General features: G+C 43.6%; 2 protein-coding genes and 1 non-coding gene across 3 annotated transcripts in view; 1 reads left to right on the forward strand and 2 right to left on the reverse strand.

Annotated features, from left to right (window-relative positions):
- Window positions 1-18,950, forward strand: part of LOC110054059 (transient receptor potential cation channel subfamily M member-like 2) — a 78,559-nt gene that overhangs the window by 28,169 nt on the left and 31,440 nt on the right. Inside the window, exon 23 of the mRNA XM_089272778.1 lies at window positions 686-809. Within this exon, the coding sequence (XP_089128904.1) occupies window positions 686-809 (124 nt within the window). The remainder of the gene's footprint in view (window positions 1-685; window positions 810-18,950) is intronic.
- LOC149102815 (uncharacterized) lies at window positions 9,968-11,197 on the reverse strand. Its single transcript, XM_089272781.1, has 2 exons — window positions 10,360-11,197; window positions 9,968-10,287 (listed from the first exon to the last, which is right to left on the reverse strand). Exons 1-2 carry the CDS (start codon window positions 10,387-10,389, stop codon window positions 9,991-9,993), a joined length of 327 nt encoding a protein of 108 aa, XP_089128907.1. The 5' UTR covers window positions 10,390-11,197; the 3' UTR covers window positions 9,968-9,990.
- On the reverse strand, window positions 12,113-12,184 carry Trnam-cau (transfer RNA methionine (anticodon CAU)). The gene has a single exon. It is a non-coding gene; the product is annotated as a tRNA-Met (tRNA).

An 18,950-nucleotide genomic window follows, 5' to 3' on the forward strand; every position in this document is an offset into this window, starting at 1 on the left:
TGTCAGAACCGGTCGATTCAAATGGTTCGCTAGTTTACAAACTGTCCTAGCTGTCTGGCCGTTTAGTTATGAAAAATGGAAATCTTAAGCTTTGAAATGGAAACTCGTCCTAAAGTGTCTCCTTTAAGGTCTGCAAAGTGGGTGATGGTCATACACAATGGACATCAAGAAATTGTCCCAAGAAGGCCACCATCTTGTATCCGCCATCTTGGATAGCTCGATTTCTCCAAACCTCTGAAAATCGTGTAAATTGACTCGATAATAACCAAAAATCAATAAAAAGAATATTACTTTGGCGTAAAATTGTAGCCATTGTGGCAGCAGACTAAATGGGTTTTTTTTTAATCAGAAACGGTTAAAAAATGAATGTTAATTAACGTGGCTGTCAAATTCGGTTACCATAGAGTTATAAAGTCACGTGAACAGTCAACTGTCATACCAAACGGTTGCCAGCTAAAATTCAGAAAAGTTCAAGACGTTTTATGCAGCTTGTACGAAGAAAGTTACCAATGTTCAAAATCTGCGAGGGCATTTTGTGTGCGTCACCCTCCACCTATCCCTCTACCCTCCCCCCCGCCCCAACCCCAGACTAAACAAAGCTAATAAAATTGTTTAGAATTCGGCTTTTGAGTTTGCACTTGCGGCTTGTATTTTTATGATATCTTTTGATGTTTTTGTTCACCAGAAGGGGAAAACTACAATGTTGAAATGAAAGTGTTCGAAGAGCGATGCGTTGATGACTACATCAGAGAGAAAGATACACTCCTGCACGCCAGTCAAGAGGAGAAAATCAGGGTCATTGGAGACAGGTATAATAAGCTAGAATTAACGTAATTACAAGCTAGTCATACTCAATACCATCCTATTCCATATCCAATATTAATCTAAACCCCTGCGGTCTTATCCCATCCTATCCCATCCCATCCCATCCCATCCCATCCTACCCCTTTAACCGGACAGGGGTCTACAAGTTGGCCGGTAATTTTAGAAACCACATAAATAGTAATTGAATCTAAACCAATAGGGAGATTGAGAATTCGGTTTCCTCTATTCCAGCCACGTCATTTCAAACAATTCATAATCTTGGAGGTTTTAAAATTGGTTCTCTCAATATTACTAGTCTGTATAGGCACATACACGAACTAATTAACAATTATTCCATGAAACCGCGTTGGATATGAAGTGATAAATAACCAACGAGCGCGTAGCGCGAGTTGGTTATGATCACTTCATATCCAACAAGGTCGAATGGAATAATTGTTTTAGTATATTCTTAATCGGGTTTTTGCCGCCGATTTTTATTTCAACAATTTTACAGAGCGGAAAATTTTTAAACTTGGCGCACTGTTTTCCATATAAGGTAAAACTCCGACTAATGGCTCATAGTCGGAGTTTTTGAGCCAATCAGAGAGCTAGAAATGCAATAGTCGGAGCTGAGAATATACTAATAGTCTTTATGACAAAACAAACATTTGATATTCTGGCCGTTAATGAGACTAGGCTAGACAATACAATTTCGGATTCTTTAATACACCTCCCAAATCCAAGTGGAGGTGGTGAATGCGCTTACATCCGAAATTGCATAAATTATAGACGACTCTGGGATCTAGAAAATGAGTCCTTAGAATTATTAGCGCTAGAAATTAACAAACCAAATTCCAAGCCATTTTTGGTACTTTGCTGGTATCGACCACCTCATTCGCCAGTCGAGCATTTTGATGTTTTTGAATCTCTTTTAAAACCGGGCTGAATTAGGTTACTCGGATATCTACATAACTGACGATATAAATTGTAATCTCCTACAAGACCCTATAGCGACTCGTACACAAAACGACTCATTAATATTATCGAAGCGTACCAATTGACGCAGGTGATAAGTCAACCCACTAGAATAACTAGAATAAGATCAATCAAAGGATTGGAATGATAAAGAGAATACGACATCTTCTGCCTTTACATGCTAAGCTAACACTATACAATTGCTCAATCATCCCACTGTTTTGACTATGGTGACACAGTGTGGGGTTACAAAAATAACGACACGCTTATGGGTCTGCAAGTTCTTCAAAACAAGGCAACCAAGATCCTGCTTAATTTACCACCAACAAGCTCATCAACCGAGGCACGAGATCCTTTGGACCTAAACCCCCTCTCAAAGAGACGACACTTCCATCTTTGTGTTATGACGCAAAAAATATCTGTCGGGGGAAATTGATTTTAAATTTGAGATTAGACGCAATAGTAGTTTTCACTCTTATCAAACTCGCGGAAGCAATGATTTACACCTTCCTCGCGTGCGTACCAAGTGTGGCAAGCAAACTTTCAGCCTCTAAGGACTGGAACAACCTAGACAATGACATGAAAAATGACATGTCCTATCTAACTGTTAAATTATCTTAAAATTAGTTTTATATTGTAATATCAATTTTTTTAAAACCCTTTTCTTGTTTTTAATTTTTATTATGATTTGCAGGGCCCCACTGAAAACCGCCAAGGCGAGTGGGCTCCCTGGATAAATATTTTCATTATGATTATTATTATCATAACAAGTAGCACCTCTACTCTGATTGACCTTTTCATTACGAACAATAAGCTGTTACTAAAGTTAATGAAATTTTAACGTTAACCAACACTACCTTGAAAAATGCAGGACATATTGCAAATCACTTTAATGTTCGGGAGGTGTTCGGGAGGTCATGGGTTCGATTCCTGTCGGGGACTCAGAATTTTTCTTTGTCCCACGCTCGTGTCATGTTGATTAATTCACCTTCACACTTTAATGTTCATTTCACTGAAATTGGTCCACGTCTTGCTACAAACCTTCCTGTGTCGACCATAAATGCAGAATACTTGAGGACGGTGCCTACTAAATACAAAGGTTTTTGCACCAGGGTAGGACCACGCGGAAAAAGCAAATCTTTGCAAGGGCTGTTGGAATCCTCAAAGAAAAATTAGGATAGCCACGCATTTTTTCGAGATAATTAGCCTTCAATCTCAACAAAAATGCTGACATCAGCATTTTTCTGAAAAAAAGAAAGAAAGTCTATTTCTTCACAGAATTTCTTAGAATTCGCGTTTTCATACAGAAAAGCAAACGCATTTATAACGATCTTAAAGCTACATTGTAAATGGTAACATAAAAACCATTTTTGGTTTATTTTTAACAACAAAATCGTTGCAACAGCGCTTTTTGCATCTCTGACAGCCTTCCTCTGGTTCAACTAAAATACAGTCTAAATACCTTTTGCTCACAACCAGAAACTAATCACGTGTTGAATAGGCTTGCCACTTCTATTTCATAACATAAAATGTAGGGGTAACGACGCTTTTTTTTTTGAAAAGTTTTACGGTGCCCGTTACATTTTTTCCAGTCACCTCCCAGTAAGTAAAACATAGGCGTATCTCGCACTACGCCATCTGCAGGTACATGTTTACAGTTGGATTTCAGCATAATTTCCGACAGATAACAGCTAGCTTTTCAGCTGTATGACGTTAACAGTTAGTGGTTAGCGATATGCTGCTATTCTGGTGTTCCTGGTTTAAGTACAGGTTCATTAAAGTTGATTTGGTCACAGTAGAAAAGTTTTGCTTTCATTTCAGTCGTGTACCTGGTAGCGTAGTTGATTGCGTCAATGTCAACCCCAGCGCGCGCGTGCCACTTAAACCATGCCTTGTGTGATGCGCAGAACGTGTGCGCACTAACAAAAGTCCTACGAACAAAAGTCCTACGAACGCTACATGTATTACGTGACTGGTGTCACGTAAGATATATTTTCAGTTAGCTCCAATTGGAATTCCTGGATTATTGAGGTTTAGACACTTGCTTATAATAGAGACATATCAGGGTTTGTCTTTCCCGTTTATATACAGTCGATTAGTCTGCAAATATTCAAGAGGAGGCTGGTCTTTTAAAGTAAATTTTAACATGTGTCTCGATTTTGATCTTGATGGAAAACCAATTAATTAAATACCCGAAATGAAACGAAGAGATTTTATTAACGTGATCCTGCCAGACCAGGGAAGCAAGTTTTCTTGAAAAATAGAGTAAGACTGTTTGAAATCGATCCCGCGATCTGACCTCGGTTGGAATTCGGCCTACTCCAAACGTCGCGTTTCTAAATAAATTTGTCCCGGCAGCGGCAATGACAAGAGAACAGCGGTGATTCCAAACGTCGAGTTCAATCAATCAGAAGATCGGAAGATGCTTGCTTTGCTGAAGGCCATTTTAAATGCTACAAATATTAGCAACGGCAGCTGATGCAGCAGGCTATGAATTCAGTTCGGTACGGTACGTAAGAGCTCGCCGAAGCCAAGTCGCGCTACGCGACATGCAAACTTTATTCATACTCCGGGGAGGGGGCGGGGGGGGGGGGGGGGGGAAGACTCATATAAAATAGCGGGGGTGCTCGTCGTACATTTTCGGGGTTAATCTTCAAAAGGTCCACCGCGAGAGCTTTTGCGGTACCTTTTACGGGGATTGAGCCGAAAAATATGACAGGGACTAATGTGTTATGTAAACGGTTGTCAGTTTAAGGTGGCCGAACAGTCGGCCGAACACAGTTTTCGCGCGCGCTTTTGCTGATGCAATTCAGCGCGTGCACAAGGGATTGCAAAAAACAAACATGCCGTCAATAGAGCGATCATTTTATTTACTCAACAGCCACACGATATGTGCTATTTTTCTCTATAATTGAACGCAGTGTATTGATGGCTTTAGTCTTTTATTATAGAGATATGCTAGAAAAGGTAACGATGCAAAGAACCCAGCAATTCTCAGCTTTTTCTTTGTTACCGAAAGAACCCAGTTGAATGCAGCGCATGCGTAGTAAGTCAAAAAATTGCGATTGAATGAAAAATTGCACTCTCGGAAATACGCCTATTTCTCGAGAACCACTCCTTAGAATTTCACAAAATTTGGCACGAAAATACTTTAGGAAATAAGTATCTGGAATATTGAAAATAATTGAACTTTAACAAAGGAAATTCTAGATATTCCAGTGAACATTCAACCAGGGATAATTAAAGATCTCTCTGTTAAATTATTAGCAAAATGGTGTTAACTTGTGAGAATCGTTACAACCTTGTTGCATGCAAATTATAAAGAAAATCTAATGACTAGATTTTCTACAAATAAACAAAACCGATCTTAAAGGCCTGTTTATATTTATTCATGTTGCCATGGCAACGGCACATACGTCAGCTTAACCATCAAAAAACCAAATTTTGTGTTGTTAACTTGCTTTCTGCCATTTTTGACGACCGAGGGATCAAGGGTTTTAGAGAAAAAGGTGAATCAAACACAGGTATCAAAAACTGTGTTCAGCCACCTTAACCATCGATTTTCCCTCTTTCTTTATTATTTGGAAACTATTAAGGCGAAGTAATCAAAGACACCAACAACGACAAAAAACACTGTTAGAAATATATCGAGTAGTCATTCTATGAAGAGAATTTTCAATTTTCGTTAATTATGCAAAAAAAGTTCACCTAGCCTTAAAAACGTTCGTGTTTGCTGGCGCCCGTTCTTACTGCTCAGAGTTTTTGTTCCAAATACTGATTGAAGAAGACCAAAAGTTAATCAGAGTATTTATTTCGACCCGATATTGGGCAAGCTAAAACGCCTCTTAAGCCCGTAAAATCACGCAGTTTTTGCCGTTTCTATAGGGGCTTGAATTCTTCGACAGTCGACGGAATCCCTCAAAATTTAATTGATATAAAGCTTTCAATACGCTTAGTTTATCCGGTGTTCTAGTCTTGTAAATTGTTTCAATGCGAATACCGAGAACTTCGACTCAAGTGCGGATATAGCACGACGTTTGTAACCATGCATGCACTCAGTTCGGCAGGCTGAATTAAAGTCGGCACGACTACTTATAGCACCGCAGGCCTAATGCTGTTCCGCACGGCAGTAGCGCGACTTGGTTTCGAACGGCGTGCTCTTGCCATGCACGTGCCGAACTGAACCAGGGACGGCCGCGGCGAAGACGGGGTAGGGGCTTAAGCTCCCCCCCTCCCTCCCCTCCACTTTTTACCACGATGACAGTTTATCTTGTTTTAGTATGAGGTACAAATGAAGAAATGAAGAAGAAGGAAAAGAAAATTAACGAAAAAAGTCTGATTGACTACAGATTTACCAAGAATTTACAAAGCTACAACCTCGTACCAAATCTGTAGGAAGCTTTCCATGTTTACATAGTTTTAACCTTCCCGCAGCGTGTACTTCCTTCCCACACACGGGGGGGGGGGGGGGGGGGGCTTGTGTAAAAGCGCAGGTCAGTCAGTACTGAGGCCGTGATATATCATGGAGGGCTGAGAAATATATTGCTGTAAATGCACTAAAAGTACCTGTTATTTTGTTTTATAGTTCATCCACCAGGTTGATTTTCTTAAGAACTACACCATGGAAACTGTCAAAAATACCATATCCGAGCCCCTAGATTTAAAATGTTTTTTGGAGGAAGGATGCTCTTAGACCCCTCTACAAACTTGCGCCGGCACCGCTCGTTTTCAAGTCCCCTCCACCCCCTTCCCTTCACTTGAGAAAAGACTCCACCGTCCCTGTGAATTCATATCCTGCTGCATCAGCTGCAGTTGCTTTCCAGCATTTAAAAGGTCTTCAGCAAAGCAAACTTCTTCCGATCTTCTGCGCGAATGAATCAATTCGACGTTTGAATCTTTCATAGCTTTTTTTTTTGTCATGCCACTGCTGGGCCGAATATATTCGAGTTCGGCACAGCAGAAGCAGGACATTTGGGCTAGGCCGAATTCCAACCGAGGCCAGATCGCGGGATAGACATCAAACAGTCTTACTCTATTTTTCAAGAAAACCTGCTTCCTTGGTCTAGCTGGATCACGTTAATAAAACCTCTTCGTTTCATTTAGTGCACCTAATTAATCCGTTTTCCATCAAGATCAAAATCGACACAATGGTTAAAAAATAATTTAAGAGACCTGTCTCCTTTCGAATATTTGCAGACTAATGGAGTGTGTATAGATGGGAAAGACAAACCCCTATATGTTTCTATTATGAGCAAGTGTCCAAACCTCAATAATCGAGGAATTCCAATTGGAGCTAACTGAAAATATATCTTATGTGACGCCCGGTCAAGAAATACATGTAGCGTGTTTAATCTATGTAACTTTGAACTTATATTTTGGGCTTTTCCTATAGCTTTTTTGTATCTAGCGTGAAATAATGAAACAACGTTTTAATAACGACATGCATCAACTCACATGGAACATAAACAGACTATAGTGCTCAACAATAGAGTTCTTTGAACATGCCGCATTATGCAAATTTGAGAAGAGACTGTCGCGAACTTTTGCATTTTACCAGTGTGAACCTCGATTGCCCAGAAATTTTTTTCCATATTATTATAGTAGAAACGACACCCTTTTGCACAGTACTTGTTTTAGCTCCATATTGGACATACCAAGATGCGTTTTAAGCCCGTAAAACTACGCAATTTTTGTCGTTTTCATAAGGGCTTTAGAAGGAAATTCTTCAACGGTCGACGGAATCCTTCAAAATGCTTGAAAAATTTAAAACTTCTAATTGTTAGATAGAAGAAAAGTGAAGCTCTTATGCTAAGTTTACCCCGAGTTCTAGTTTTGTAAATTGTTTCAATGCGAATACCGAGAACTTTGTCAATTTTCCAAATATTTTTTGCATATTTAATGAGGTAAAAAGCTATATTTTCGTTTTTTGTGAATTCCTCGAAGACTTTAAATTCTAAGAATATCGGAATAATGTTTTCGAAAGTGGCTCCCTAAAAGCGTTCTTCAGGCAAAGTTTCAGGATTTACGATTTTTCTAACCTGGCCAGCCATTCTCGATGTTTCCAGTCAGTGACTCTTAGATTCTCGTCAATCTGTCTTTAGATCTCTCCACTCAACAGTAACCGCTCTTCTTGATCTTACCAATCAGTGGTGTTTTAATATTGATAGGGGACTGGTTAGTGGAATTGTATTCTTAGATCTCAAGAACACCTTTCACACAGTAGACCACCAGCTTTTACTAACGAAATTAGAGTATATTGGAATTCGCGGCCATGCCTTAGAATGGTTTAAATCCTATTTATTAAACAGATTTCAAATCGTGTACACAAGCGGAGTACTCTCTGAGAAAGCCATTCTCAGGTGTGGAATTCTCCAGGGCCCTTGGGTCACTTTTGTTTTTAATATACATAAATGATCTTACCACTATAGCCGATTATGCTACCGTAAGAATGTACGCAGATGATAATAATATGACTTGCACTCCTTGCAGCATCCCTGAGTTGCAACACGATCGGCAGGTATATTTTGCAGGTTGAAATTTAATTATAATTGGAAAACCGCTGGCACTAAAAATAATTAATAACCTATATACTCGTCAGGGGTTCTTACATAAATGAGTTCGCCTCTTTCGCATAGTGAAAACACGATCGATCCGCCATAAGTACTTATCGATCGACACGCTAAGACCAGTGAAATCTCTTCAAAGCCATCTGGATGGCCGCTCCACAGATGTTTCCATCGATTCCAGATTTGGCTCGGGTCTTCCCTCAACAACAGAAGATTGCCATCACAAATGAAGCAAATAAATAAAGAAATGACATAATATAAGATTTTAACCAGCGGAATAGATTAGCACAAGCTCAAAGTGCTTTCATTTTGGTACTTACAGGGAAGAAACCAAATTCAGCAGATATTTCAGATGATATTTATAATGGTAATAGGACTGAGTGGAGTCCAATTCGGTCTGTAATCGTACGAGTGATTAACAAAATCGGACGACCGCGAAGCGGGAGTCCGATTTGTTAATCACGAGTTTGATTACAGACCGAATTGGACGACACGATGTCCTGTTACCAATTAATCAAAACTATGACAAAATTCGAGAAACGAACAAACCATCGATTGAGCGCTGAACGATTAGACATCGTTATGAATGCTGAAAAACACAGCAGTGTACTCAACAAAGTGCACCGCAACAGCGCGCGCAAAATGACGCGTACTGTCCAATTACAAGCATGAAACGTTTACACTGTCCAATTAATACTCAAATCGGGCTGCTGATAGCCAATCACGTTTGAGAATTTTGTTATAGTTTTGATTACAGATGTAATAGACCATTTTACAGTTGTCTGCTCAGTGACCTGGCCTTTGGGTGGCAGCGAGGCTGGAGTTGACCTTGTTTTGTTACAGACCTCACTGCTTTTGTTGTGTAAAACAAGTTGTTCTGATGCCAACTAGATGCATTTACATGACAAAAGCAGTGAGGTCTGTATCAAAACAAGGTCAACTCCAGCCTCGCTGCCAGAGGCCAGGTCAGTAGTATAGGACGCCCATAGGGGTGGTAGCCAATCAGAAGGCGATGCATATCATTAAAAAAGGCTCTCGACCAATCAGATTGCAGGATTTGCTAATTTGCATAAACAAGATGGCGCCTATTTATAAAATAGGTCGCGCATGCGCAGAGAAGGTCACGTGCATGTCCAAATAGGGCGCTAGCCAATACCTGAAATCGAGGTTCGTATAGGAGTTATAAAAAGGGGTTTGTGGGAGTATCGAGTGAGTATTGTTTTTGTGTATCGACAAGAATGAAGTTGCCAACAAGGGATATCAAGGCGAAGGTGGAGAGTGTTGCTGAAGAGGTGTTGCAGCGCGACAAAGACTTTGCAGAGAGAGCGTTTAATGCAGTTCATGAGGGTATTCTTGGAAGGATAATGAGTACCGCGATTTCTGACGCCATGGATGTTGTCCTGAAGAAAGAAGTGACGAAGCTGGCGGATGAGGCGATGAGGTTCCGAAGAATGCTGTCTGATAAGATGCTTGCGGACACGTCAAGATCGTTTAATGACCCTGTGTGTTTGGAGAATTTGCCGGATGGATTTTTGGCAGGATGGAAGGAGTGGAGGGGCGATGCTGCTGATAGAGAAGAGTTGGCGTACCAAGCATTTGTGAAGGAAATTTCACCACGACAACCCACAGAATGAAAAAACATTTTTTAATAAAGATCCTTTAACGAGAGAATATACATGGTTTGTTGTGTGATATCTTTCATTATGCCTAGGGCTTGCACGTCATGGGTTCCTAGGTGCACGAGGGATAGCATCATGGTCTGTGGGGCAATAAATTCTCCGTGAAGGCCTGAGGAGGATTCGAACACGCGTCCGAAGGGCCATAGGTCTGAGAGGTCTTTTCTCAGGTACCACGGGTAGGGAAAATGTTGGGCTAGGAAGAGGAGCGTGACATCTTCGCCTGGGTGTGGTTCATCTAATTTGATTTTACAGGCCAGGGGTCTCTAGGGAAAAAATAAAAATTTTTAAAGACCACGACTCAATTTTTAACCGTTTTAGACCGTTGAAGCGCTTACCTCTTTAGGACTTGGTTTTGGGGAGGTCATCGTGAGGTTCACCGAAATTCACGGTTTTGCAATGAGGGCAGTGTGTTGGCGAGTGGCGTGCTCTACAGGTTCCGTGATAGAATTGGTCGCAACAAATGCTCACAAAGTAGTCGTTGATACTGTGATTAGGGGTGAATCCTTCCTTACACCATAGACACTTTGGGTTAGCGAATGACATGAGTCTGAAAAATGGAACAACAACATTTTTTATTGAGCACGACTTGATTTTACATAGTGGGACGTGTGCAAGATCATAGTGACCTGCGCCCTTTTATTTACAAGAACGATTTAACATGATTGACACGTGACAGGGCCTCAGCATAGTGGTTTCCCAGGAAGACGGGTTCGTAACGGTTAGTTTCCGTGTTGATGTACATGCCATAGATGGCGCCGCAACAGGTTTTCCATACGCACCCTAGTCCCCAGGCTTCTCTCAACTGTCCCTTGACGGGGCGTATTGATTTGTCGTGGGTCCCATTTCTACCCAATTCGAGGATTGATTGGCGACAGCATGGCCTTTTTTGTTTGCATACGTAGCAATGGTCGTGTTCCATGTCTGAAAAAATATTTTCATAATAATTGTCTGTATACGTTTCGTACCCAGTCTACATGAATCACTAGATCATTTATGTCGTCCTCGTCGGCGCCCGTCAACCTCTCTTCGAGGGATAAAAGATCGACTGCGTCCAGAGCCACCCCGATGAAACCTAAAAGGTTTTCTAGGTCCCTGTACAAAGGGGTCTCTTCTTCATCCTTCATCCACTCACTCACTCGATTTCTCAAGGTGCTTAACTCGTAATTACAATGCTCTAACGATTCCATTACTCACTTGGGACGTTGAGAAGATACAGCAACGTGATTGTCCAGAGTCTTCTGTAATGGGCTCCCATACAAGTTGAATGACTTGGAGTGAACGATCAGATCGTTTTATAGTCACGGCAAGATAGTGTCCAGTCTACGACCGGGGGGGTGTGGTTGGGGGGATACCCCCCTATCCCCTGGGTCTACTCATACCACGTGACATCTACTTGAGCTGTGATTGGTTGGTGTGTGACTTTATAAAGCGGATCGACCTCGTCCGCTCTTCACTCTGAGTCATTGAACTTGTATTGAGCGCTATCATGGCCTTGAGAGAGATTGGTCTGCAAAACCACGTGCCGAGAAAACCTGATGTGACCTACGATGAGGCGATCTATATGATGGACGAGCCATGGACCCGCTTTTACGAAGCGATGGATTTCCCGATCCGAGATTTGTTGTCGGGCCGTCGGTGGTTTATCCGTTTTAATGACTCCAGTCAGCTCGAGGTGATGTTGCACCAGATCATGTGCTTCGTGGACGAACAGCGTGAGAATTGGACGCGCAGCATACGCCAATATCGCGTTGCGGAGAAAGTGTTTGGAAGAACATTGTTTAATGCCATCAAGGCTATTCGCAAGAACCTTGTTTGGAACCAGTCAGTAAAGCCGCCTGTAGACAGGATCACGTTTCATCGAATGATGTTGTGCTACGGTTTCGAGCCGTTCCAGTCTACGTGGACTCGAAAACAAAAGAAGACGGCGAAACGCTATGTCGGTGTAATTAACTTTTATTACAGCACGTTTAACCAATGTAATCAAGTGACAATGAGATCTATGATAGATGCAAATGATAGTTTACTTAATGTGTAGAAAAAAATAAAAAACGGAGTGTTTTTTAAAAAAAACTGTGTCTGTGTTAAAATGGGCGGGGCGAGGTTTCGATCCTCGGACCTCTGGGTTATGAGCCCAACGCGCTTCCACTGCGCTACCCTGCCATTCTTAGTTTGGGTTCTGTCCATGAATCAGTATGTCTTGGGCTATCCCGCGCGGGTATTCGTTGATCCATTGAAAGAACTTGCAATTACGCTTGGGACACTTGAGATAGAGCCTGTCTGGGTTGGACTGGGAGTGTGAGGTGGCTAAGACCAGGGACTTGTTGCATAGACATCGGAAACGGGCTGGGTCGATGTTCCTGTAGCAGGGGTGGGTCTGTTCGTCGACGCGTTTCAGGTAGGCACTCACACCTTCGTTAACACCACAGGTCACATAACACTTGGTGTAGAATCGTTCAGAGGGACATCGGTAATACTCAAACCAGGTACCCCCTTCTTTGGTTTTCACACATCCGTATTTCATGGGTACCATACATCGGGGGCAGATGGGAACTTGGGGGGTCATTTGGTTCAGGAACTGATCGGGGTCGAATTCCTCCAACACTTTGACTTCGGTTGATTCTCCTAGGTGATCCACTTCAGGCGGTAGTTCTATGAGGTTGTCTTTCTTGAACCTATCGAGTCCCAGGGGCTCCAGGACTTGTACGGTTCGAGGAGGTGATTCACTGATCACGGTCATGCATCCACCTTGAATGGCAGGTAGCTTTTCATTGTCTATATGATGAAATATAGAGTTAGTATCCCATCAAGGTGTTTTCTCTTAGCATGGTTTCTAGGACGTGTCTGGTTTTTCGAATGTTTTTGAGTGTCAGTCTTTGCCTTCGCTGGGCATGGTTACTTTTCATTTGGCGTTTGACTTCTTGGCGTTGGATGGAAAAGGCGCTCAAGGGTTCCGAGAAGCCTTTGAGAGGGACGGTGGTCCAACTGACAGAGTCCGGGGTGATCTCTTTGAGGAGGACGCGTTCTTTGAAACGGAGTCTGGCACGAGGTTTTTTAAATAACCATCTATCTAAAGTGGATTGTAGTTTACCTTCTCTTTCCACTCTCTTGTGTAAGTGCAGTTCCAGTTTCTTTTTGGACATTTTTTTCTTTTTCTTGACGGGTTCGACGTGTGAATCCATGACGACTTCTGTTGAAGAGTGACTCGTGTTGGAATACGCGTTTCTAATTTATAGGCAATTTTGGCAACCCAATCAGAGTCGTGTCATGTGATTGTCTTCATTTCGATTGGTTTTAAAAAAGGAGCGCGTGATCCGTGAAAGTACGCGTACTGAGTGAATGTGGAGGTGACGCGCGGGGTATAAAAGGAGCACGCACGACGCAGTGAAAATCATTCGCGGTGATGAATCCTAGGATTTTGGATGAGAGAGACTTGCAAGAGATCCTTGAAGATCTGAGAGAGCAGCTGAATAGAGCTTATGCCGTAGTGGATTCAGTCGAAACAGAAGGCAAAAAATACCCTTTACACGCTAGGATCATTGATTTGGAGACACGTCTTGTCTCTCCTTTGTACTATAGGCTCCAGAGGCACTTGATTGACTGGGGTGTGCGTGATTGCTATCCTCATTTATCTGGCTTGGAGATCACGAAGCGAGCGGATCGAGAAGGAAAGAAGTTTAACGAGTTTGTCTGAGGGGGTGCAGAGATGAATTACTATAGCAACTCGAACCAGATTGGTGACCTCATGAATCAGATATTGGATCAGAAGGTACACACGTTAAGAGATCTCGATGCCATTCAGGATGTCCGAGTGGACCTGTACATTTTTGACAATCTCTTCGAGCCGTTAGGTCAAATACCCGATAGTCTGTGGTCTTTTGAGCTCTTGATGAGACGTCGTCCTGACTGGGGTGGTACGATTTTGGAGATGATGAAGAAGAACGAACACGTGTTTTTGTTCTGTGGTGAGTGGTGTCGCGTGATGTACAGAAGTGGTAGCGGTCAATTCAAATTCGTTCCTTGTCGGGATCCCATCGTGGACGCTGAGCGTGTCTGTTTGATAGCCACGAATCACCTCACGTACAGTATGAGTGAGGCCATCCGTGATCTGTTTGAACCCTTGCGGTTCGCGCGCGATCTATCACGACGGGTGTTGGAGTCCGACGAGAGTCCCAGGGTGGCAGAGTTACTGACTTTCAGAAAGGGAGATTACAGGGAAACGTGTCTGAAGTTGGAAGAGTTGATCTATGATCTCATGCATCAGCGTAATCTGTGGAAGGATCGGTTTTTCTTTCGTGCCATTGAAGCGGATGAGGATGACCTGTGTGGTGAGTGTAAGGAGAGTATGCGACAAGCATTCTATGTGAAGGGGAACGAGGTTGAAGCCCTGAAGTGGAGACCCGGTAAAGGGGAATGTTGCTGGAAAAATTGTAGATATTATGCTATGGATACCTACGAGGAAGACTGTGATAATGAGTACGGACGAGATATTAAGATCAAGGAACACGTTGATTACTTTACAGATTCAGACTAGGTATTTTTTTGCCTTCTTTTTCGTGTTATCCAATCAGAGTCTATTTTTACGTAAGAACCAATCAGGCACGACGTTTTGTACCTATATAAGAAAGTTTGAATAAAAAATTGGGTTTAAAATGATCATCATGTCTCATGCTTTGAGTTGGTTCATCTCGAGAATGTGCACGACCCTAGCCGATCGATGGTGTTGGACGACCTTGTGTTACAAGTGCGCTAGTGTCTATACACGATACGGTCAGGGTGAACCCATCCCATACGATTTAAGCGATTCGCCCTTGGAGGTGTTTGACTATACCGACGTCGAACCCAACGTGATGCGTTTTGTCGTTTATATCTTGTGGTTGAAACGCCAGCCCGATTCATTTAAGAAGTATCTCGAGGTACGGGAGCAACGTTCCGAGTTGTGGAGACGGTGCGTGTACAAACTTTATCGACTATGAAGAAAAGTCAAAAGAAGAAGCAAAAGCCGCTTTCGACCGGAACGTTACTGGGACGGTATAGGGATCCTTCCAGACCCGGTAGTCTGGGTGGTCTGACGCGATTCGCTAAGGCCAATAAGATCTCGGTACCCCGGGCAAGAGAGGTCCTGCAGCGTGATTTGGGGTACACGTTGCACAAACCCAGACGTCGTCGGTTTCCCACGGCCCCGGTGGTGGTGTTCGGTATCGACGAGCAGTGGACGGCCGACCTGATCGAGGTGGGCAACATTGCCAGGTACAATCGAGGGTTCCGTTATCTATTGACGGTCGTGGACGTGTTTTCCAAGCATGCCTGGGTCCAACCCTTGAAGAGCAAGACGGGTAAAGCGGTGACGGAGGGCATGGCTAAGATTTTGAAAGGAGATAGAAACCCCTCAATCTCCAGACGGACGACGGGAAGGAATTCTACAACAAGACGTTTCAGGATTTGATGAAGCAGAAAGGCATTCATCATTTTTCGACGCGTGGGGATACGAAAGCCAGTGTGGTGGAACGGTTCAATCGGACACTGAAAGAACGTTTGTACCGGTACTTCACCGTGAAGAATACGTTGAAGTTTGTACCTGTGTTACAAGATCTAGTCCGAGGGTACAATCGGTCGTATCATCGCAGTATCAAGATGGCTCCCGACAAAGTGACTTTAGACAATAGCGAGGACGTCTGGGAGACTCTTTACGGAAAGAAAAAGGGTAAAACATCGAGACGACCCCCACTCAACGTCGGTGATCGTGTGAGATTGAACAAGAAGTTCCGTCAGTTCAAGAAAGGGTATTTACCCGGTTGGACCGAGGAGGTGTTTGTGATACGTAGGGTGCGTCCTGGGAAGGTCACCACGTACAAAGTGGAAGAATGGGACGGCACTGCGGTCGAGGGCACGTTTTACGCGCAGGATTTGCAAAAGGTGAACGTGAAAGACGACGATCTGTTCCGCATCGAGAAGATCGTCAAACGAAAAGGGGATAAAGTCTTTGTGCGATGGAAAGGTTGGCCAGTCAAGTACGACAGTTGGGTGGATAAAAAAGGCTTGTACGTGACCCAAAAGCCCAAGACTAAGAAACAATGAGAGACTTTTACGTGCAGTTGATGAGCAATGCTAGCACCAGCGAGTTTCCTGACAACAAGGCCAACAGTTTCAAGAACCGTCTGCCGAACCCGCTCCTGTTTGAGTCCGACAAGGAGTGGAAAGTGGGTTTGAGTAGTGTTTCTTATCCACCTCCACCCCCTCGACGTTTCCAACATCTACCTCACCGACCCCACCTCTTCGAAGACGACGACAAGCTAATTGAATTTAAATGGAGTATGGAAACACAAACACAGGCTTCAGACGGTAGATGGTATCCTAATCCCTACCGTAACACCTTTACCGTCAGCGGGTCAGATCTTCACGAGGACCGAGTCAAAGTCACGAGTGGGAAATCGCTCATGCGATACTTGGTGGGTCGTTACCAAGATCGTCTGACGCACTTCATGGAAAATGAAAAAGAAACTCTACGCACTGCCGACGGGAAGAAGTACTACGCAGTGTTTCGATGGGAAGGGGACACATTAATCATCGACAATACGGATACTTTCCTCGATGAAACTCCCGGTGACACGGTACTATTGCGTCCGAAAATATGGTTTGGTCCTGAATTGGTCAAGAAACTCAAGTGGGTTGAAAAGCCTGGACTATCCGATTACAGATTGGGTCATCACGTGGTTAAACTCTTCAAGGACGATGTGGTGCCCCCTTTCAAACTCGATTGGAAGGATCAACTCAACGTGCAATCCACGAATTTTTGGAACATCACAAACGATGGGTCCTTACAGCTCAGTCCCTATTGCAATTGGCACATTGATTATCTGGACGAGATCTACGATGAGCACTATGGGGGTGACGTCCAAGTCAGTCCTAGTATTCGCCCACCCATGTACTTGTATTCGAATGTAGGACGCAGCACGATCACGGGGAATCGCGTGACGGACCTCTTGAGAGAAGTCCCTCACGACCCTGACAAGGTGACATTCGAACCCACTCACATACAATATAAACCCGTACGAAGCAACGTGATGGATATATTGGAGGTGCAATTGGCAGAGAACGATGGAACACTGGTGGATTTTGCCTCGGGCGTGACCTCGGTGACATTACACTTTAAGGATGGGTGAGTCTCCCAGTGAACTTTACGTGCAGGTGATGAGCAATGCCAGCACGAAAGAGTTTCAGGACAACAAGGCCAACAGTTTCAAGAACCGTCTGCCGAACCCGTTGCAGTTGAGAGAACCGGGATGGAAAGTGGGTGTCAGCGACCTCTCGTTTCCGTCTGCGGTGCGTAAGATGGACTATGGAGATAATATTCTGTTTCAATTCTGGTGGTTGGTGCTGTTAAATCCTCAACACAACCTCTACACAGAAGAAACGATCCAGATTAAGGAAGGTGATTTGGACTTCACACCTAGTACTGGTACCGAGTTCATGAACATTATACGAGATCGATACATGATGGGTTTGAGGGATCAAACGGTGCACGGTCTGCAAATGTTCAAGAAAAAGAGCAATGCCAACGATCCCACCGAATTGCTGTACACGGTCATGCGTCGTGCAGAGCATGGAGAATGCGTCATCGACAACTCGAGAACGTGCACCACTCTCAAGATCAATGATAATGCTAGGTATCCACAGATGTCCATCGGCATGGAATTGGCCAAGAAGATGAAATGGATCAAGCTGGGAACGTTGCAAAACGGACAACCTGGTTACGTCATGGGACCCAACTTGAGAAAAGAATTTCCCACAGAGGTCGTACCCAATGCCACGGACTTGGTCGTGGCCACGAATAATGGGGACGAGATTTTTTACAGGATCGACTCGAGAGCCTTACATTTGAGCTGTTTCATCAATTGGGTTTTCACGAACCTGGATCGTAGTTACGAAGAGGCGTTCTGTAGGAACCGTCGTTCCTTGTTCGTGTATTCGAATGTGGGACAGAGCATGGTGACGGGGAATCAAGTCACGGATCTGTTGAAACAAGTTCATTACGAACCGAGCGTCGTCGACTTTCAACCGAGACACATCCTATATCTACCGGTGCGATCGTCCGTCTTTGACATTGTTGAGGTGCAAGTATCTGAGGACGACGGAAAACTGGTGGACTTTGCATCGGGCGTGACCACGATCACGCTGCATTTCAAGAAAGGATGAGTTTTTACGTCAGCTTACCCAGTCACAGCAGTAAGGGAGAGTTTCCTAAAAACGTGGCGAACAATTTCAAGATCAGGTTGCCTAATCCCATACGCCTTGAGGGACTAGGATGGAAAGTGGGTATGAGCAGCATCACCTTGCCGGATGATCAAGTGACGCTTTTTTCCTTGTCGCCGACTGATCCTAACGATAAAAAAGTCACCTTGGCCGCTTACGTGTGGCGACGCCTCTTCGGTAGCGGACATAATCTTGGAGCCACCCGATTCGATACGGAGGCTCTCAAAGAAGTGTTCCAAAACGTGGATGGAGTTGGATTCATGAAATCCATGATCGCCTATTTCCAGAGACAACGCATCTTCGCGGACAATGGACCCAAATTAGGTGCCAAATATGTCACGTCTGATGGGAAGAGAACCTACGTAGACTTCAAGTGGGAAGGCAATGAATTGGTCACACACAATGAGGATACCTTACGACCCATCACAGACATTCCTGCATTACAATTCAATGTCGACCTGGCTATTAAAATGGGATGGCTCGTTAAGAATGGACGTACGTACGAACTGGGACCTAACTTGCAGATCGAATTCTTCAAAGATGAAATTACCGACATTGGCATCATCGGGGACTTACACGACTCGGATGGATTACCTGCTTTTTGGGTAGTCACAACAGAATCATCGGGTGACAGTTTTTTGAAACTCAGCATCTATTGCGATTGGCGTTTTCTGAA

Source organism: Orbicella faveolata, unplaced genomic scaffold (genome assembly GCF_042242905.1).
Source record: "Orbicella faveolata isolate gen_17 unplaced genomic scaffold, um_ofav_v1 contig_35, whole genome shotgun sequence".
In the NCBI taxonomy this organism is placed as follows: domain Eukaryota; kingdom Metazoa; phylum Cnidaria; class Anthozoa; order Scleractinia; family Merulinidae; genus Orbicella; species Orbicella faveolata.

Excerpts from the sequence above, each read along its gene's own strand:
- LOC149102815 (XM_089272781.1), bottom strand. The coding sequence starts at position 10,389 with ATGACCTCCCCAAAACCAAGTCCTAAAGAG. Across the intron at positions 10,288-10,359 it reads CAAAACCAAGTCCTAAAGAG|AGACCCCTGGCCTGTAAAAT; the intron begins GTAAGCGCTTCA and ends TTTTTTCCCTAG.